At 38.2% G+C, this 21,891-nt stretch overlaps 3 protein-coding genes across 6 annotated transcripts in view; 1 reads left to right on the top strand and 2 right to left on the bottom strand.

Annotated features, from left to right (window-relative positions):
* LOC120490842 (5-hydroxytryptamine receptor 4) overlaps window positions 1-1,662 on the bottom strand; it is an 80,576-nt gene extending 78,914 nt beyond the window's left edge. Inside the window, exons 1-2 of the mRNA XM_089123576.1 lie at window positions 1,047-1,662; window positions 4-83 (exon numbers count right to left, since the gene is read on the bottom strand). The gene's annotated coding sequence lies outside the window, so the exon portion shown is untranslated. The remainder of the gene's footprint in view (window positions 1-3; window positions 84-1,046) is intronic.
* A 387-nt stretch (window positions 1,663-2,049) lies between these two features.
* Window positions 2,050-7,433, top strand: dusp4 (dual specificity phosphatase 4). The gene is made up of 4 exons (XM_039688335.2): window positions 2,050-2,552; window positions 3,372-3,499; window positions 4,021-4,240; window positions 5,947-7,433. Exons 1-4 carry the CDS (start codon window positions 2,177-2,179, stop codon window positions 6,324-6,326), a joined length of 1,104 nt encoding a protein of 367 aa, XP_039544269.1. The 5' UTR covers window positions 2,050-2,176; the 3' UTR covers window positions 6,327-7,433.
* A 1,916-nt stretch (window positions 7,434-9,349) lies between these two features.
* Window positions 9,350-21,891, bottom strand: part of tnksa (tankyrase, TRF1-interacting ankyrin-related ADP-ribose polymerase a) — a 102,797-nt gene continuing 90,255 nt past the window's right edge. For all 4 annotated transcript variants that reach the window (XM_089124018.1, XM_039688086.2, XM_039688087.2 and 1 more), the window contains 10 exons: window positions 20,312-20,500; window positions 19,540-19,777; window positions 18,567-18,649; window positions 15,459-15,579; window positions 15,245-15,342; window positions 13,166-13,240; window positions 12,945-13,050; window positions 12,576-12,762; window positions 11,056-11,212; window positions 9,350-10,959 (listed from right to left, as the gene is read on the bottom strand). In XM_089124018.1, the coding sequence (XP_088980144.1) occupies window positions 10,873-10,959; window positions 11,056-11,212; window positions 12,576-12,762; window positions 12,945-13,050; window positions 13,166-13,240; window positions 15,245-15,342; window positions 15,459-15,579; window positions 18,567-18,649; window positions 19,540-19,777; window positions 20,312-20,500 (1,341 nt within the window). In that variant the 3' untranslated portion in view covers window positions 9,350-10,872. The remainder of the gene's footprint in view (window positions 10,960-11,055; window positions 11,213-12,575; window positions 12,763-12,944; window positions 13,051-13,165; window positions 13,241-15,244; window positions 15,343-15,458; window positions 15,580-18,566; window positions 18,650-19,539; window positions 19,778-20,311; window positions 20,501-21,891) is intronic.

The following is a 21,891-nucleotide window of genomic DNA, read 5'->3' as shown; positions in this document are numbered from 1 at the left end:
TACTTGCTCACAGCAGCGTCATGTATGTCTTGCCAGCAAGTCCCATACTTGCTCTGCAGCAGGAATATGCAGGAAGATCTATTCTGCAAAGACCAAACATACAGTATCAACATTGTTATACATTACCATGCCAAACATTCAGAGAGTTGAGTAAAGACCATTTTGTATGTGGAAATTACTCTCTGAATAATATTACCTTGCTTATAAGGTGGTCTATATACTATCCAAACAAAACAACTGCCTTAAGAAGATATATTTGAACTGATTACAACTGATGAAATGGACAGAGCAAGAAAATATAAGATTTCACAATTTTTATAAATAAGTGGGACATTGATAAGCAGTCTAGACTAAAATCACTTAGCAGTAAAATTATTTAACACTTCACAATTTGATTTAGAAAGTGTTAATGAATTGTTTTCAGTCACAAATTAATGCAAAGCCATGCACGTTCACAGCTTTGCTGGAGCAGAGGGGGGAGGGAGGATGTGTCATGTGATAACGTTAACACATCTATTGGATAGAGAACCTTCCGATCTATGCTCAACTGAAGCAATGATGGCAAAGCACTATGCAAATACAGGCGTCTCATGATCAAGCTTGTGTTAAATCATGCAAATATTTTATATTCGAGATCCGGAGGAACTGAAAAACACAGCATGCTTTAAAATGCAAAAGCATTCCTACAAATCCACACCGTGATGGAAAAAAAGTAAGCCTATATGTTATATGTTTAAGTTGTATTAATTGCTTGTTGGGAATGTAACTTTGGATTCATTAAGAAAACTTCAGAAATAATGTGTTTTAAACACAAAACCAATACAAAACAAGCACCATCAGGGCATCATTTTCTTTCAAATAAAATAATATAAAGTGTTCAGTTTTTTGTTTGTTTAACAAATGCATATTTCATTTTACAGATGATATCTGAAATAAGTAAACCCCACCAGAGGAAGCTCAGCATTTGAGGGCTTATCTTTACTGATAACCATGTTAACTAATTAACTAGGGGCTTTCTTAATCCCATGAGTCAATAAAGAACTCACCCACATGCCTCCATCAAATCAGACAGGTTCCTTAAACCCCCTGTAGGGAAATGATAATTAATCAGCAATAATTAACCCTTTACACATAGACCAGAAAATATATTAAGTTGCCCGAACATTATCGTGAATAATATAGGACAGAGATCAGATTACAGTTACTAATAGTAGGCCTACATTGAGCTCTGACCTATACAATAATTTAAATATTACAGTTTTTAAAGCATAACTTTACTTACCAACGATTGAAACCACACGATGTGTGTAAAGATAAATAGTCTATTCGACAAACAACCGTAGCCTATTCATATAAAGTAGCCTGTTACACAAATGGTTGTGGATAAAAAGGCATATGTGGATATGTTTTACACGACATAAAATAAAACCTAAAACATTTTAATAGCCTAAAGTTCAACAACTAACAGCCTACCGCACCGTTTTCGATATGTAAACAAATGAAACGGTTCGCGAAGAGAATTATGGGAAGACTCCTTTTTCAATAAGCACTTTCAACTTTTTAAAAAAGCCTGAAAAAAAGTATTTAAAAATGTAATAGCCTAGAATTTCCCCTTAAATTATAACAATTCATGTGTGCTTCTTCTAAACGCTTACAGAAGACAATACAGTTTTTACAGTTAACTAATTAACAGATTTTATATTATATTTCTTGTTCCAATAAAATTGTGTTGGCCTACAGTGAATTCCTATTTACAGGCGCTTTATTTGGTCGTCGTTCTGTCATGATGGGTGTATCAGCCATATGTTAATGGATCCTCTTTTCACGTATTATTTAATAGACATTCTTCAAAATTTAATTTTCAGCAAATCCTTCGATGGCTGACTTCTGGTTTAGAAGGTGACGGCGGTCACCATCGATCGTCGCCGACTCTCATGAATGAAGAGCGCCTGTGAATGGAGCTCGTAGCAGACGTCATCTCCATTGTGACGTTGCGATCCTTTTATGGAGCGATCGTCTGAAGCCCATTCATAAAACGGAAAGAGAACTGCCTCTGGTAGTAAAGCTCTCAGGAGGGTAACACAACATTACACTGCGCACTGGCAACGCTGGATTTGACGTATTATTTTCATTAAACCACAATTTGACCGTGACCAGTCCCCATCGGAGGAGGAAAATGGTCACAATGGACGAACTTAGTGAAATGGATTGCAGCGTTTTGAAGAGGTTGATGAAGGAAGACAGTGCGAAATGTCTTCTTTTGGACTGCAGATCGTTCCTAGCGTTCAGCGCAGGTCACCTTCGCGGTTCCGTAAATATTCGCTGTAACACGATAGTTCGGAGGCGAGCGAAAGGCTCCGTTAGTTTGGACCAGATTCTGTCCGGTGACGACGAAGCGAGAGCCCGTCTAAAATCGGGGCTGTACTCCGCCGTGATCTTGTACGATGAGCGGAGCTCCGATGCAAACAGTATGAGAGAAGACAGCACAATCACCCTCGTACATAACGCTTTGTGTCGAGATACGTATAGGACAGAAGTCTATCTGCTAAAAGGTAAATTAAAATATGTATTGTATTTTTTGATGCAACATGCATTATTTGAAATAAAGCGGCATGCTCTGAAATATCTGTTGTTTAGGCTATAGATGTTTTGACTGTGGTTAAATCTAAGCATCATGTCAATGATGTAATGCATTCCCTGTTGGAAAATCCAGCTTAAGATAGTAGCTGTTTTACTAAGCTGGTCCAGGCTGGTCATTTGCTGGTTGACCGGCTAACATGTTACAACTTGACCACCTTGAGCTGTTTGACCGTTTAGAAACCACATTCTCACACCATATGGACACCTGTTCATAGTCACAATCCAACTTTTAAATATGCCTCACGTTTTTTTTATTTAATAAAAATATATTCCCTTTTTAGTATGGTAAATTGCGAGGCTTGATAATAATTTAAGGCTGTCTATTTTTATTAAAAATGTTATATGGCTTGCCTGAAAAGAGTGGGCCTAAATTAAAATGTCAAATATGAGTTGTTGTTGTTCTGTTGTTGTTGAGATTAGGCTATCATGGTAAATAAATGTTACAAGTAATCAGTTATTTACTGCATTTTTTTCTATTCTTGAAATGTGAAAATTGTGTTAAGGTGGTATCTTAAATGTAGGCTAAGTCCTCCCACTGTCTGACCTCAAAACAATAAAATAAAATAAAAAATCCCATTCAAATAAATACCAATTTAAGGGCAAATAAAATTCGGTTAGGTGATTCAAGCTGGCCAGGCTAGTCCTGAAACCCCTTTAAACGGCCAGCTAGATATTTAAGATGGATGCATTAACGAGTTGTTGTTTTTTTTTTCTTCTTCTTCACTTTATAGGAGGCTACGACAGATTTTCCACACAGTATCCCGATTACTGTTTGAAAACCAAAACCCTGCCCGTATCCAGCACTCAGTCCAGTGTGGAGACCAGCTGCACCTTCTGCGCAACTCCCCAGCATGACCAGGTAACTACATTAGCAGCGCTGGATACTTTGAGGTCAGCTAATGGGCATCATTGTGTAACATTAAACGTCCTGTTGACGGCTGTCATCCGCTGCTCTTTCCGGCTGATATAGCAGTACTTTTGAGCGCGTTCGTCCGGCCTTCCTCTGAAACGGGGGTGTACTGTGTCAGACACTCCAGTACGCTTCAGTGTTGATTCCCACATCGATCACTTCCTGTCTCTACAGCTTGTTAAGCAGGCCATCAATGACATAACAGCGGGCCGAATCAATACGAATTTCCCGAATAAATAAACTGGACATTTTTAGAGTGACCTTTTTATTGCAAATAGAGCTGTAAACGACCTGAAGTTGGATCTGTAAATCTGGTTCATCATTTAGCCTATTGAGAAGGGCCTGTCATTTTATGAATAATAAAGACAAATTAATAAACCCATTTTGATTTTAATTAATAAATGCATTTGTTATTATTAAAATGTAAGTTATATTTTGTTAATAAAAGTTGTGTCCCTTTTTTATTACAGGGTGGGCCTGTGGAAATCCTCCCCTTTTTATTTCTTGGCAGTGCTCTCCATGCGTCTAAAAAGGACATGTTAGATCGAATGGGAATTTCTGCTCTATTGAATGTATCTTCAAACTGCCCAAACCATTTTGAAGGGGATTACCAGTACAAGTGTATCCCGGTGGAAGACAACCATAAGGAGGACATTAGCTCTTGGTTCATTGAAGCCATTGAATTTATAGGTATGATTTATTTTTGTAATAAAAAATAATATTTATGTTGTATGTTTGCATGTATGTATGTATGTAAATTGGGTTAGGTGTAAGCGTTCGTACATTAGTCTTGGTCGTTATAGGTCCTTTTAACTGCAAATGACATGCATTTAATCAGCAATTCAAACGTTGATCTGCATTGCAGAGCTTTTGCAACAATAACACCCTCCTTTTGAGGCTAGCACCCATTGCAATAGCTCAGCTTGGTCATTTATGCATGTAGCATAAAGAAGCTTGAAGAATGTGTTTTGATATATAGATAAACACAATGATGAAAATGAAAGGCCCAAAGGTGCAAAATACGGGAGGAATTCTGCGGTATGGGTGGGTCTTCCTTATAAAAGGGTTTCCGCGACTGAGGGAGGTTGGGGGGGGGGGGGGGGATCCTGTATATCCAATTTCAGCTCAGCATCCTCTGCACTAAAGCTAGGCCCACAAGAAGGCTTGCCGCATTTGATCGCACCGTCCTAGGTGTGTGTGCTTGTATGTATGCGTCAGAGTGCAGAGCTTAGGGACCAGAGTCTGACTCATCCTCCATTCAGGGGTGCCTCGATACTGGAGTTACCTCAGATCTGGGTGTGTATGGCTGTGCAAAGGCATTTATGCAGACAGTCAAGAGCACACGAAGAAAAACATCTGACTAATGTTTCGATATCGAGGTTATTTTCTCTTTGTTCCATGCACATGTCATTTTTTTGTTAATTTGCAGCTTATTGCACTCTAAAAAATATTGTTGGTTTAACTTAAAAAAATGAAGTAACCTGGTTGCCTTAATTTTTTAAGTTCATTGAAATAGAAAAATTGAGTTAATACAATGGAGATTGATTTAATCACCAGAAACTCAAAATATGATGTTATCTGAACTACATAAATGATTTAAGTTGATTTGACAAAAGAAAAAATGTTGTGATTACGGAGCGGAGGTGTCTGTGTTTATGAGTGTGAATTCTTGAGTGTTTGTTGTCCAACTGTGACTATCAGCTTTGGGTGAACGTGTAATAACCAGTTATACATGTATTTCTAGAATTGGGTGTTTTGAGTGGTAATAATACACACGGATCACTGTGTATATTTTGAAAATATTGTATTTTATGATTTCATTGGTTCATTTTAGATTGAATTGTTCATTTATTTTATTTGTATCTTTTCATAAATTACTGATTGTTTATATTTTATTGATTGGTCGTTTTACATGTCAATCAGAAACCGTCTTATTTGATTGGATAGGCTTTTTGATTCTAGTGATGCACAGGAGATATGTTGGTTGAAGAACACTTTACATTCTCACTGAAGGTTAATACAGTGTAATAATAATAATTTGGTTGACCTTTATAGTCAGTCTAGCTTTCACTGTTTAATCTCCAGCCATGTTTCAATCACAAATTTCAAATTGTGAGATTGCAGCCTGAACTGAATGTCATGAGACATAAAATGTTGGGTTTGCAAAACCAAAAGTAACCCATGATCAGCATAGTTTGATTCACAAAACCTTAAGTTGTTTGCGTTGGTTTATTTAATGACTAGCTAGTACAAAGTCAGGCTCTTTTTCGAACCAGTCTTGAATGTTTTTTAATGATGTTTCAAAAAGTTGCGGGCTTCAGCTTCACTGCTTATGCGGTAAGATGACTCATCTGAGCTTTATCTATGCTTAACAAAACTCTCTGCTCTTTCCTCAGACTCTGTCAAAGATTCCAACGGCCGTGTTCTGGTCCACTGTCAGGCCGGCATCTCGCGGTCGGCCACTATCTGCCTGGCGTACCTGATGAAGAAGAAGCGGGTGCGCCTGGAAGAGGCCTTCGAGTTCGTGAAACAGCGGCGCAGTATCATCTCCCCCAACTTTAGCTTCATGGGTCAGCTCCTGCAGTTTGAGTCACAGGTCCTGGCCACTTCCTGTTCTGTAGAGGCCGCCAGCCCTTCCGCCACTCTAGGCCCCAAGTCTTCCTCCACACCCACGTCACCCTTCATCTTCAGCTTCCCCGTGTCAGTGGTGACGCACAGCCAGCCCAGCAGCCTCACCTACCTACAGAGTCCCATCACGACATCACCAAGCTGCTGATACACCGCTGGAACTGCATTATGAAACTCGCCCTCCGGTCTTTACTGCGCATTAATATCAGAAGAATAAGTCATAATATCCTGTGGGGACGGTTCACTTCCAAAGACTTTTCATTTGCAGGAAGTCCATCGACCCTGACAGGTTGTTCACGTCGCATCTGGACTTCTCGTTTTTCACTTCCCCTTTCGGCGGCCTTCCTGAATTCCTTTAATAGAGACCGCCGTGGCATGACCTTTGGCTGGAAGTGTCTTTCATCAAGTTCGTTTAGCATTTGTCAGTGCCTTGTAAGGAGAAGGTACACAAACACTTTTACTCACCTTTCTTTATGACTGATCGCGAGACATTCAAAGCATTTCAACCTGCAATACAGATCCAGTTCCTGTCCCAGATCAGAGCAATAACCTGATTCTCCTTCCTCCCAGTCGCCACCAAAGCACTGTATGTCGTGTTTTCCTTTGTTATATTGTTTGATCACAATTTTAAACGTCTGATTTTCTTTGCCAATTTGTACCGAGGAGATCTTATGAATTATTTCTGCTGTATGCCTTACCAACAATGACTGTGGCGTTCTTCCGCATGGAATGTTCTCATCAATAGACTATTTAAGGTATGGTGTCGTATGATGCTGGGTTGTACACTGAATCTTTTTACACTGGAAGTTGTGAATGGGATTATTGGGAAGCCACTTTCCTATGAGTCAATTTGCTTTTTAATATTCCCCTTTGAGAAGCTCTGTGAGGGGAAACTCAAAGAGTCCATATAGCAGATGGTATGTATATGTGTGTGTTGGGACCTACTTCTTTTTTTATGAGAGTGTGGGCACCTTTTATAGCACTTTTAAGTGATACAAAATTTATTTGAGGTTTGTTTAGCACCTCGCCGGAATTGACGTATTGACATATTACATGGTCTGTTTATCTGTCAATCACTGATGAGATGAATGCAATAATTTTTACCGTGCTTGTGAAATGTTATTGTCTGACGCTCATGGCAATAATCATTCAGAGGGTTAGGATTTTTTTTTAACCATCTTCTGTTGTATCATATGTACATTTTATTTATGTCACGATTGTCATTGTTAAATATAAACTGTGTTCTCTAATGAAAGTGTGGCGTGATTTAATTGTATATAGAAGAACAAAATCTGCAGATCTACAGGATCATATTTTGCTCTATAGCAGTTGGCCTGTAAGTAATATTGCAATAATTTTGTAAAATGAATAGAACATGAGCCATCTCATTATTTCTTACATGGACTAAGAAAAGATATAAAAGAATAGAGCGCGCTATTATGCAGGAGAAGTGATTTAGCTTTTATCTGATAAATGAGGGTAGAATTTTGAATAGGTTCAATAGAAGTAATTTTTGGAGTGCCACAGCGCCCTCTAACGTGTGTTCTGTTAGCTGCATTCACGTCATTGTCAATTCTGACTCAATCCTTCCCACTAGTTCGCTCGCTAGAAAACAAAACACTGGCGTGTTCCTTGATTACAATTTCCCACTTAACCATCAAATAAACTGTAAAACGTTCAAAGTAAAAAATAATTTTGTATTTGCAATTTTGCTTCAGTGTGTCTCTGATAATATTTCATTGTGATTAGGTAGACGCTGAAATGTAGGCTATAGCAACAAACCACACAAACATGGACACACAAATATTTTTGAACACATTTAAAGAATCACAATTATCAACATTTTTTAGTAAGCAAGATTTAAAATTATGTTAAGCGTAGCCTAATCGAGCCTACTCTGGGAAACGGTCGAACAGGGACGCCAGCGTTTGACCTTCACGATCTTACCAGTCATTTATAACTGAATTGGTGTTTTTAAACCAGACCGATCCACTAATGAATTATTCTGACAATTTTATGAAGACGTTCAAATGATTAATTGCAAAAACCGACATGACTGAATAATTCACTCAAAAATTGAACAAATGTGCCACAATATGTACTCTAGCCTACACAAAAGCGATTTGGATTGAATATGAGCATATAACTATAACGTGTTAAGTGTAACTTAATAATTTCCATTTTAAAATTACCTGATATTTCCAGATATTCCATTACTTTACATGAATGCTGCTGCACTGCTAGGCCTCTAAATCGTCATGTAGGCCTAATGTTCAGTGGGGTGTGGCTGCCAACTCTCAGGAGACGCATTCAACACTTTAATAATAAAAAAATTTCAGCTTTCAGATTCGATTCTGTCAATTTTATCACAAAATTCAAACAATAAATACCGTTTAGGCGCTTGTAAATGTGACGTGACAGATCTTTCTAGTCTCAGTTCAAGCTCCACAGAAACCTCTCTTACTTTACTAGCCTAGCCTACTACTTAAATAAACACGAACAAACAATATCAGTTAACAATATGTTAAAAAAGAAATAGGCCTACAACTTATAGCTATGTCCCCACCACCTAACCACTTTTTAAAACATTTCAAGACACGGATGTACCTATTACAACTAAACTAAAAAATCCAGTTAACTACCATAAAATTAATTTAGTTCGTTATTAAATAAGAGACTTGAAAATGTGTGGTTTTGAAATCAAGCAGTTGTCGCCGGCCGCTGCAGAGGACCGGATTCACTTTTGTGCTACTTACTCTACCCATGTAGGCTTCTCTAGACAAAAGCGATTTTGTGTAGAATACAGATTAGAACCACTGATCTACAGTATATGTCATTATAGAGATCAGTGATTAGAATCCATAACCTCTGACACGCTTGGCAAAAGTTCTACCACCGGACCTTTTCGGTACCAAGCAAAATATTCGGAGCTTTGCACCTATTTTTGTGTTAAGCTATAATAAAAACAGTAGCCATTATCCATGTAAACAATTCTGTTTGGTAAACACATTTCTTGATGCACGTTTTTTTGTACATCCCGCCAATCCAATTGTACTGTAAAATAAAACGTATTTAATAATAAAAATACGACCTAATATTATTTACTACACTATAATTGAATAAGGAAACCGAATAAGGGTTCAGCAAGTGTGAAAAAAGGAGAGCAGGCAGTATTTATGACATGTACTTTATTAAGACATTTTACATGATCGAGTGTTTGATTAATCCGCAGATGGCTTACGGTACAAGTCATTTCTGATAAAATTTCACAGGAAGATGGAAATAAAGTAAAAATACAGCTCAGAGAATTGAGAAATAGTTCAGGAGTTAATCTCCGACATATTGGCTTGAGGGGAGCAGTGGCCATGTCTGTGCTCGTACTACTAAGAGGAGAAGAAAGGTCTGCTCTCTCTCTCTCTCTCTCTATCTGGATTGAACACAGAGAGTCCTAGAGTAAGGCAGATGTCCTCTGGTATACATGTCCAGAACAACAAACTACACCTGAGCAAAGCAACCAAACCATGAGACTTCCAGAGGTAGAACCACGTCCTTCATTTCATTCTGTTAACAATGAATGCTGATATCAGTAGTGTGTAACAGTTAAAATGTTACGGACACCCTCGTAAAAGAGGGCGTTTCTCTGATCTCAGAGAAACAGGACTGGAATGGACAAGATTTAGGAATTCCCGTGGTTGTGATCCAAAACAAGCCAAAAGCAAAAGGAACGACTTCCAAAGCGGAGTCACGCGCTCGTCTGAAAATATTGAAGAAAAGATCTGAAAGCAAAAATTCCCACTTCCTTTACAGTACTACAGTAATAAAACCCACTCTGAATCAGTAAACAACATTAAAAGCTATACAAAGGCATTGTCCATTACACAACCTGTACATTACTGGAATTTTATTTAACCTGTCTTTTTTTTTTTTTTTTGGAATAACTTAAGTCCTGCTTAAAAGTGCATGTTTTTTTTTTTAAAGATTCATTTTCGGATTAAGCTATGACAATGGAATGGGACATTCTGACCAGTGTTCCTGTGCAAAGATATGTAAAAAATGTGTACCAAAAAACAAACAAAACAAAAAAATATTTCGCTATTTTGTGGTCAAAGGCTTTTTGAATAGTTCTGGTCTCTGCATCAACATTCTTTTTGCTTTAAAACCCACCCAAGGCTTTTCTTTAAAACCACAATGCATAAAGTTAAACAAAAAACACAACAATGAGATTTTCTGGGTCTTTAGTGAACTTCAATAATGGAAATGTCAGATCCCCTTGAGACATGGTCTGTTATTGTGAATCATATTGATGAAAATAAAATTGGTAATTAATCACAGTACTTGTAAAACCGTTTCGAAGAAAGTAAGCTAATGCTTGAACAGTGTTAGATTGCGTAAAATGACAGGGAAGAGGTCACTTGTTGTCTTTCATGGAGCAGTTCTTTCACTGAGCCCTGAAGCAACACTGTGGCCTATGTCCTGACCTTTGACCTGAAGAGGATGTCCAGGACACGGCCAGCCAAGGCAACTCTTTCTTGTAAACACTCACGAGGACAGAAATGGAGCATAACTGCAAATTAAAGAGGCAGTGCAGAGGCTTACGGGTGAGTGAACGTGAGGAGGCGTCTGTGGATGTGTGTGAAGTGTCTGGGTAACAGTCTTAGTGTTTTGCAGGGCCGCTGATCTGGGACCCGCGTAGACTAGGACTTCTGCTCCGCCGCTACTGGGGAAGGAGGTGTGCTGTCTGGCTTGATGATCTGGTATGTGATGAGGTACTCTGGGTAGGCCTGCAAAAACACAAAAATTTGGAAACAAACCAAATATATCTACTACCTTAAATATTTGTTTGAAATATTTTCAGTTAAATATCTGAGCCCTCTCACCTGTTCTCCTCGGTAGATGACGTATTCGGCGTAGGCTAGCCCGTTGACGCTGGGTCGGCCGATGACGGAATGGTGTCCTGGGGGAGCGTGGGCCATCTTCATGGCACTGAATTGCAAGAAGGATTTACCCAAAGTCACCCGGCAAAACAGCATCTGCCTGCAAACAGCACAATTATATTTGCAATAAATAAAACTATAACATTATGGTTTAATGAAATAATAATCATTTTAGAAATGATAAATATTACGGTATAATTCATCATATGATAATTAAATAATTAAAAATAAAAACAGCATTTGAAAACAAATTTAAAAAAATATATCAATAATTATATCATTTGTTATATATACAGAGTTATATTTATACATTACAATATAATTGACAAAATACTATAATAATTTATACATACATCAAAAATTATTATTTTAAAATGTATTATTTATTATTAAAACATAAAATGTATTATTTTACAATTTATATTAAAATAATATATACATCAAAGCTTTATATATGCACACCAACTTTGGAAACCTTTGAAACCTTTGAGCTTTCTGCACACTGAATAAGACATGTATCAAAGCTTATGTGTAAACAAATCCATGGACAGTTTTAGATTAATTAATTTTAGTAATTAGAATTTTAATCATTATTCATGATTGTAATTATATGCAGTGTCTGATTTTCTTTACACTTTTGTACTAAACCTGTTGAGAAGTACTGGATTATAGGTTAGACAGCACCATCAGCTGGTCATTTAGGGTAAGTACTATCCTGTTTTATTATTGATAAGCAACAATTCATATTGAGAGCTAATCCAGGATCTTTTGCAACAAGCATCCATATATTCTGTAAAACAGGTTGCATCGCTTCCGGTTCAGGTCTTTTGTCAGACTGATCTCACGAAATGGCGTATGTATGACACGCCAATTCGTATTTCCATTTTTGGCGTGCTATCAACACGCATAATCGCTTTTCAACGCGTTTATGAACGCCGTTGACTTAACGTTACATTACTGTATATATAAATATATGACCTGACCTAAACTTACCTGTCACTGGGGTTAATACCATTTATGAGTCTTCCCCTACCATCCTAGGAAAAGATATATCGCTCCCCAGATGTTGCTTCGTTTCGCTCCGACATTTAGCGACGTGTACATACATGCGGAATCACTCGGACATTTAACTACACGCATACATACACGCGGATAGCTCAAAATGCGTATAGATAACACGCCACTTGACTTGAAAGTGGCGTGTATGTTTACGCAAAAATCATGATGTCATGTTGCTTTTGTAAGTGCCTTGTTAAATATAGAGCAGTTTTATTCAAGATACCTTCAAGCGAGCCATCAAAAATGAACATAACCGACGTCCATCACATATACAGATTAATTTCTAAGAGAATAAAATAAAATGGCAATGATAAAAAGAACTAGCTAGGTTAGTTGATCACCTTAAAAGCCCATGGATATCGTCATCAGACTCAAAAAAGGGGAAGAATCACATGTGTGTGTACCTGTGACAGATGTAACAGGAGCGGTCTTTATGTGTAGGGCAGCCCGTCCCCCCTCCGATGCCATACACATACTGGTTGCTTTTCGAGGAGTTCTCTGCGAAGTAGATCCCTGCCCCAAACATCCCCCCTATGTAGGCGTGCCTCTCATCAAACCCCTTATGGATGATAGCGTTGATGAATGGGGACCCTTGTAGTTGAAGAAAAATGAACTTGATTATTCTAATGTAAAAACTGGAACACTGAGATAACACTGTTTGAAAGAAGCGTTTGAGTCTCTTATGGGGAAAAAAGGTTCTTTTGTAGCTTGAACTTTCCCAAATAGCACTTATGACAGGTCATTCATCTCGTGACCGTGAGCAGGAGCAGTACCGTGAAAGAGCATGCGCTCGTTGTGGTGGTTGTGGTTCTCGTCTGCGATCTCCTTCTGCCTGTGTGAGTATCGCTCCCTCAGCTTCTTGTTCACCACCTTCTGAATCTGCACAAACAAAGTTGACATTGTTGCTTAGATGTTCATCAAACATTTGAACCATAAACTAACTAATCAAACGCGTCTAGAACAAATAGAAAAGAAAGCAGAAATATGCACTCACCTTCAGAATGTTGTACCTGCTGAAAACACCCCCCGCATTGCCACCATCCCTGTGCTCTCTGATCGTACTTTGCAGCTGTTAACGAAAACATAATTATTTTTGTACATGCTGTGTTAAATAAAAACAACTACACAAGACCATGCAGCCCTTCAATAGGGTAAAATAAATGTTATATATGAGAGCTAACTAACTTAGCTTAAGTAATGAAGTTATGTGTGAGAAGATCAGAAATCTCCCACCTTTCCTGGAGAACTGTTTATATTTGTAATATTTATCAGATCGTAGTCGATCTGATATTTATGTAACTTAAAGGAGAACTCCGGCGAACAATGAAACTTTGGTCTAATAAAACATCGGTACACAGTCAACCGTTCTCTGAGATTTGTTTTCATGATAATCGAATGTAAAGAGTTTCATCTCTAAAAACTGTTTAGCGTATAATGCTAGTAATGGGGGCATTGAGTAAGTAAAAAGAAATCGCTAGTTTATACCACTAACAAGGCTCAAAATAGCCCCACACTAACGCAGTAACATAATGAGGCTCCATACATACAAAACGAAGCATTGAGAACTTTGTAAGTGTACAGACCGTTTAATAAGAAGATACTTTATGAAGACAGTTCACTTCGTGTATACAGACAGGAGCCATCGATAAGTCAAACCACGAACGTCGTGCTGAGTGATCTGAACTGTATGAAGTTCAGCGAACTTCTGACGGCGTTCGGGGATCGACTTATCGAGACTATTTTTTTAAGATGGCTCCTGTCTGTATATGCGAAGTGAACTGTCTTCATAAAGTATCTTCTTATTAAACGGTCTGTACACTTACAAAGTTCTCAATGCTTCGTTTTGTATGTATGGAGCCTCATTATGTTACTGCGTTAGTGTGGGGCTATTTTGAGCCTTGTTATTGGTATAAACTAGCGATTTCTTTTTACTTAGTCAATGCCCCCATTACTAGCATTATACGCTAAACAGTTTTTAGAGATAAACATTCGATTTTACATTCGAAAACATTCGAAATTTAGAGAATTTACATTCGATTATCATGAAAACAAAACTCAGAGAACGATTGACTAGGTACCGATGTTTTATTAGACCAAAGGTTCATTGTACGCCGGAGTTCTCCTTTAAGACTAAATAATAGCTCACATATTAAAAAATAAAAATAACAAGACCACAAATGAGTTATACTATAAACACATTGTAATTTAATACACTATAACTATAAAATTAATAAAATAAAATACACTAAAATAAAAAATAAAACTAGTGAAAAAAAAAAAATCACACAAAAGAAGAATAAAATAAGATTACAATAGGTTATGACTTAAAAATATACTCATCGCACACTAAAATAATAAAAAATACAAGCAAGTTATATAAGACTATATTTTTAAGTAATTTTGATAAAATAAGAACATAAATAGGTTTTATAACACAAGGTGTAACTTAATACATACTAACAAACCATATTCAAGTCAAGTCAAATATATTTATATAGCGCTTCTCACAATACAGATTGTATCAAAGCTGCTTCACAGTATCAATCAAGACAACTTAACAGTGTTTGTTTATTCATGAAAAAAAAGACAATCAAGTAGTCTCTACCAAGACAATTTGGTAGAGCTGATCAATGGTTTAATGGGTAATTTAATTGGAATATCCCCAACTTAGCAAGCCTAGCCAAAGACAACAGTGGCAAGGAACCGAAAAACTCCATCAAGTGACCCGATGGTGTCCTAAAACTCCATCAGATGACCCAATGGAGAAAAAAAAAAAACCTTGGGAGAACCCAGGCTCCAACGGGGGCCAGTTCTCCTCTGGAATCATATTCATCATAAAAAAAAATAAAATAAAAAAAACCCCTGTATGATCAAGGAACATCTTTAGTTTAGTTAATTTAGTTGTTGAAGTTTGTTAATGCATGTCTAAATGCATATCACCACAAAATAAATTAAAAAATAAAATAAATAAAATCAGCATAATCAGCATCTAGTACAAGAACTATCCATTTTTTATCTGGAATTTCACATTTTTTGGAAGGAAAAGGCTCCTAGATCTGCTGTGCACGCTCACCTCCTCCTCCACTGACTGAAACTCTTTATCATCAGGTGCCAGGTCGATCAGAACCGTGCCTTGACTCGCACAGTGGAATGTCAGGTATGGGTTGGCACCTGTTAGGAAGCGCACCAACACATAAAACTAAGTTACCTCAGTGCGTCGTGGTTTGCTTAGTCATGAACAGCTGGTGTTTAAGAGAGAATCTGGAGCTAAACGCTTCTGAACTGACCTTGTTGACCGCCCAGCAGCCTCTCAATGCCTTTGATGAGTTTGTGTCTGTGCCCGTATGCGTTGATCCCGATCTCCTTGAGCTCCTCGTGCCCCATGTCAGCCAGCACATCGAGCGAAATCTAATACAACAAGTGAACACCAATCAGAACAAGGGAAACTAAAGTAGACTGCAGGCACAACCAATCACATGAAGTTGCAATTAAGAATGGCATGAAGCGTCTCACTTCAAGTCCAATTTCGACTGCGTCAAAAACAGCCAACAGTGCAATTTTTCATTTTCTCAGCGTTGGTATGTGAATCTTCCTCCTACTGAGATGATAAACTCTTAGAGCGGCAGGGGTTTGGATGGATATTATCGCATGTGACTCATAACACACAGAAGGATTATTGCTGAATATGCCTCCTACACGGAACAAGCAGACGAAAGCAAACACGCAGACAGCGATTAGCATGCTAGACAGAGGCAGGGAGCCATTGAGCCAGCGTGTGTCTTACAGAGAGCATTACGGTTTAATCATACTGGACTAGGCATATGAAATTATTTCGGCCAATCTGATATATATTTTGAGCAAAAAAATCATACTTATAAACTTTTGAACAGCATTGTATGAATGGATGCGAATGAACCGTCATCACCTTTGACTCAGCCTCAGCCTATGTAATCTCAAAGTCTTACACTCTCAATTCCAATGGCCAACTTATTGGCAATGCATCACATCTATGATAGCTCTGTCAAAGGTCATTAGCCCAGGAGCTGCCAACTACTCTCTCTCAGGCAGCACTGTGCACTTCAATCGATAGGACTCGCAGGACTGGCCATTATAGCAGTGAAGGTGTGATGGCCACAGCTGGAAAGATTCCATTTCTCCTCTATCTCTCTCTTTAATTCTTTTGGCAAAGTTTTCATTTGTGCCAAAGCTGAAAAAGAACTGCAGATTTACAACAGTCTAGTATATATATATATATATATATATATATATATATTAGGGGTGGAACGGTACATGTATTCGTATTGAACCGAAACGGTACGGGCGTCAAGGTTCGGTTCATGCATTTACACGGAGAATACACGATAAAAAAAATAATCGAATTACTCAAATGTAGTAATACACAGATGGTACAGCCTGATACTTGCACAATAAAAAAAATGCCTTCTGGATTTTTGTTTTGCTTTTCCCTCCATTGCATCGAACTCATACCGAACTGTGATGTCTGAACCAAGGTATGAACCGAACCGTGACTTCTGTGTACCGTTACACTCCTGATATAGATATACACAACCATAGATATGTATATAAAGGCTAGATGTGTTACGGCGGAGTTTCCATCGTCATCACCGGCGGCCATCTTGTCACAGACAAGCTGATGTAAGATGAATGGTCAGCACGAACACAAATACTCTTATCTCGTTGAAATCTTGACGGATTTACAAAAGGTTTGGTTTCTTACAAACGTTATTAACGTGGCTATAATTATCTGGATGATTATTTATTTATACACTTTTTATTCATAAGTATGCAGGGTCATAACTACATCTCTGACGTTTACAACAAAACAAACCGTTTGAAAATCGGTAGAAAATTGAGCAAGTTATGGTCATTTAAATAGTACATGTACCATTAACACAATGTTACGAGTGAGCGAGCTGCCTGTGACAAGATGGCCGCCAGGTGCAGACATCGACCTCCATTGGCCAGCAGCGTGGACGACATATCTAGCCTTTATGTACATATCTATGTACACAACAGCTGATAAACGACAAAAACATTGATAGCCAATCAAAATGTTTCCTGATTATTATTTTTTAAAGAACTTTATCGTGCTTGGGTGTTAACACGAAATATACATTTACAGTTACAGTTATCCTTGTTGGTGTTAGTAGACATGTTATGAAACGAGTTATGATAATTTCAATAGTTATGAAAATGACGTGATATAGGTCTTGTTTTCATCCATGTTAAGGTCTACTCTGATAAAGGTCTATGGTTTTTAACCTGGTTTTGTTTCGCTCCCTGATTGGATGAGTTTATTAGGTGGCGTTTACATTAGACAAATTCTTGCGTTAAGCAAGAACAGCAAAGATCATGGTGGGATGCTCAAAAAATGTCCACTTGAATATGTGTGGCATTAACAGTGGTGCTTTTAAACAGACACAGCTGTCCAAATTGGTTTTACCACGCAAACAAATGATTGAAAAGGAAAATATCAAAAAGTAAAACATTACAACATCAGAATGAACTAGACAACCTCACTAATTAATTTATCAACTGGTCAACCAGCATGACGCATCTCTATTCAAAGGGAAGTGGAAATGCAGCAGACAAACAGAAGACATCTAAAAAGGACAAATATTTGCATGCTGCCCTTCTGACAGCTCTATTAAAGTAAGGGGAAGGCTCTAAACTGTGAGGCTTAAATCAGCGTGTCCTCAATCTCATTTGCACTCATCTCTGTCGCAGCGTCTCTGCAAAACTGTTGCCTCTTCATGCTCCATCTCCCATAAGCACAGCGAGGCAGAAGAAGACGGAGAGCGAGCAGACGAGTGAGTCACTGTGAGACAGATGAATGCGTCTTACTAAAGCCACAATCAGAACTGATTTCAGCCCCTCACATCAAGCGCGCTTCCCAGCTGGTGGCCGCCAAGACCATTTCTGTTCATCTATGTGCAAATGAGTGGCGGGTCTGGCACAGCGTGCCAATCGCGTCCCACGGCTCACCCTCACTGTGTCGAAGGCGAGAAGAAAAGCCAGAGGAACAACAGTCCTGAGCTCAGTGTGAGGGGGCGGCACAACTGTATTAATCAAAAGAAGAGGCGTAGAGGTCAGACCCATCACCCAGCATCTCTCTCACAACTATAAAGATCAGGAGACGCTAGTAATCTCACAGCTTCCCGCTGAAGAGGAGATGACTGGAAATTATAAAGCCAAGGTGCTGAGAGAGAGTATATTGAAAGGAGATAATTACGAGGCAACAGACGTCATCGCATTTACTTTGACGAGCAGGTCCTAGGGTCTTCTACATGGGACATCTGGCAATTTAATGTGTGGAGTGGAACTGATGAGATTGAGATGACTGAAATTGATTTGATCCTAGGAAGTGACCTTACCTGTTCCCGCTCAAAAATATCCCGTAAATGCTCCAAACACAAACTCTTCAGGAACTGATTGATGTTCATATCCAGAATTGTAACTAGAGAAAAACAAAAACATCATATCTCATAGAACTATAATCAAACATGTAGGGCTTAATTATCTATCTATCTATCTATCTATCTATCTATCTATCTATCTATCTATCTATCTATCTATCTATCTATCTATCTATCTATCTATCTATCTATCTATCTATCTATCTATCTATCTATCTATCTATCTATCTATCCATCCATCCATCCATCCATCCATCCATCCATCCATCCATCCATCCATCCATCCATTCATCCATCCATCCATCCATCCATCCATTAATTTCATGATAGGTATGCAATAAATCCCTATTAAAAAATTAATTTGGTTGCACTTATATTAAGCAGTACTTTCTTAAGTAAGTACATACATCTGACTGTAAGTACATATAAGTGCCCTTTTTGCAAAATAAAATTGATCTTGACACCCCTAATTGTTACAGCTACTGGCAGGTTTGTGAAAAATACACATTGCACAGAAAATTGAAACCGGTATACCTGATGAACTGGTATATTGCACAGCACTGGTATGTAGTATTATATACTACTCCACCATGTATTATTATTATTATTAACAAACATTTCACAACCCATTTTAATATGTTTAACTGCTAACAGGTAAAAAGTTCTGCCGAGATAATCATACTTAATATAATGTAACACTAAGAGACTCAGAAGAGAGGTTTTTAATCCCATTACAGTTCTTGTTCTTATCAAATATTATAACTTTTATTTGCATTTCAACTTATATATAGAATCATTTCTCAAAAACAGTTTATTTAAAACTCAATTTTTTATATCCAACAACAAATGTTTTATTTAATTTGATCAAAAATGGATTAGTTGCAGACCTACGTAAAATAAAACAAAAAGTTACATCACATGATCTACTTACTTTCTCCCTCCTTCCTCTCTGATCCAGTAGCCCCATCAGCGGGGCCTGAGGCTCCAGGTACAGCCAGCTCTGCCAGGGGCCCGGCCAGATTGTCTATGCTGCTGGCGGCGGACAGGCAGGAAGGTGTGGAAGCTGGAGAGATGACAGAAGCACTGACCACCGTAGCCTGAGGCTTGAAACAACTAGGCAGCGCTTCAGGGGGCATGGCATCAACCAGCAGCGCCCGGATATCATCAGCCTGGAGATCAGCAGGAAAAAAAAGTCAACATTAATTACCATTAGAAATTGTGTCTGATCAGTTTTAAATACAACTAAAGTCAACTAATATTCACGTTAAAGTAGCATGCCACATGGGCGAGGGGATAAATTAGACAGTAGTTGTAACAGAGCATTAGTTTGGCTTCTTGGTCTAGAATTGGACAATAAAAGATGAGAACAGCTGTGTCATTAGCAGCTGGCATGAGCACAGCCACAAGAGCCCAATTAGTAAAGGTTACGGTAGATTTACCATTTGCTTCGCACAAGCCTGAACACAGGGGATATGGGTTTAAATACCTCTGCTTATATGTTTAGAAGATAAATGTCTCAGGTTAGTCTGTGCCACCTGAACCATATAAGATCTCACAACCAGAACAAATAGTCCTACAGAGCATGAAACTTTTATAGAAGTTGGGTTTTAACTGGTCTAAGTCTAGAAATGCAAATCTTTAGCTCTGTTAAATGAATGGCAATATATAAATATGTGCTTTGATGTCCATGTGAAAGGCATTACCGTCGCTAAGTCCAGTGGCGTCTGTCCCTCCTGGTTCTTCATGGTGGGGTCGGCCCCATGAGCCAGCAAGAGAGCGCAGAGCTGCGTACGGCCCTTCTGTGCAGCCTCGTGGAGGGGCGTGAAGGCCCATTTATCAGTGGCATTTACACAGGTGTTGAATTTGATCAGCAAGGCTGCGATATCCACATGCTGGAAGGGAATGCAGAGGCTTTTTAACAAAATATATGTACAATATACAATCTATAAAGCCTCTTTGTTTATTTAAAAAAAAAATGAAGCATAGAAGATATTCTATAGAAGATCTGCTTTGGTGTAAAAGTTTGCCTGGTTTTATACTTCATATACTGGATTGTCACCAAATTTATTTCTAAAGTGGTCCATACCACTCTTCTAAAGCTTTGTGTAAACAACAAACCAAAATGTAAACTGTCATTGATTTAAAATATAGACATCCTCCCTAGCTCTACTTGGCAAGTGAATGAGAAAAGTTGCAACAGTATGTTCCATTTGTGAATCAAATTACTCTTTTGAGAGAATCAATTGTTTCAAAACAATCATATGATTTACTCAAAATAATCAAAGAATCATTTTTAGATATATATTAATCAGATGATAAAATCAGCTTAAGGGATCGAAACTTGACGGCCCAGAAAGTCATTGAAGAAAATGTTTAAATATTCAATGTGACTACAGTGGTTCGACTATAAGTTTATCAAGCGACGAGAATACTTTTTGTTCAGATGGAATATTTAAACATTTTCTTCAATGACTTTCTGGGCCATCAAGTTTCAATCCCTTAGGGTGCCTATGTGGTAGTGATATAGCCCTCAAATTTAATCAAAAATATCTTCATTTGTGTTCCGAAGATGAACGAAGGTCTTACGGGGTTGGTACAGCATGGGGGTGAGTAATTAATGACTTAATTTTCATTTTTGGGTGAACTAACCCTTTAACCCTATCGAACAGACATATCATCGTCTGAGACAGCAGAGAATAGCCAGAGTAAGCCAAGAGTGTGTTACAAAGCCACCGTTTCTGTACCACAGTCCATTATAAACCACATCATGAATAAAGTTTACAAAGCCATAGTCAGGTGAGGATCAAGCGTCTTAATTTATAATATAATTATAGTAATAAGCTGATCGTCTCATAAACGTAACCACCACATATCAAACCCATAATACAGCGAGGGAGACGAACCACATGAAAATATGCAACTATATATTGTTTTTTAACAGGGTAGTAAAAGTTTAGCTGGCTAAATATGAGCTGTTACTGTGGCTGAGCTGGTTAAAGCGTAAAGCCTTGTTTAAACTTGACGTGTCCGTATGATCCCAAAGCTGCGCGCGGCAAAAATGACATGATTGTAACAGCGCGCGCGACTCCGCATCCCCTCGACAACATTTACTGCAAAAAATTGTTTTTTTTTTTACACAATAGGCTTTTTTTCTCTGATTTTGAAAACTCTTCGCGATCGACTTTAAATGCTTCCAAGATCGAGTTGTCGACCTTTTAATTGGCATATGAGAAACATTCTCACTACCAATGGAAAGCACAGAACAAAACAAGCTTGGGTTTTG

This window comes from Pimephales promelas, chromosome 19 (genome assembly GCF_988280905.1).
Source record: "Pimephales promelas chromosome 19, fPimPro1.hap1.1, whole genome shotgun sequence".
Taxonomy (NCBI): Eukaryota; Metazoa; Chordata; class Actinopteri; order Cypriniformes; family Leuciscidae; genus Pimephales; species Pimephales promelas.
This window is presented reverse-complemented; position numbering and strand designations above follow the sequence as displayed.

What these genes read in the sequence shown, in the direction of transcription:
- dusp4 (XM_039688335.2), top strand. Translation starts at nt 2,177, where the DNA reads ATGGTCACAATGGACGAACTTAGTGAAATGGATTGCAGCGTTTTGAAG. An exon ending in AGAAGTCTATCTGCTAAAAG is followed by an intron (nt 2,553 to 3,371) that starts GTAAATTAAAAT and finishes TTCACTTTATAG; the next exon opens with GAGGCTACGACAGATTTTCC. An exon ending in CAACTCCCCAGCATGACCAG is followed by an intron (nt 3,500 to 4,020) that starts GTAACTACATTA and finishes TTTTTATTACAG; the next exon opens with GGTGGGCCTGTGGAAATCCT.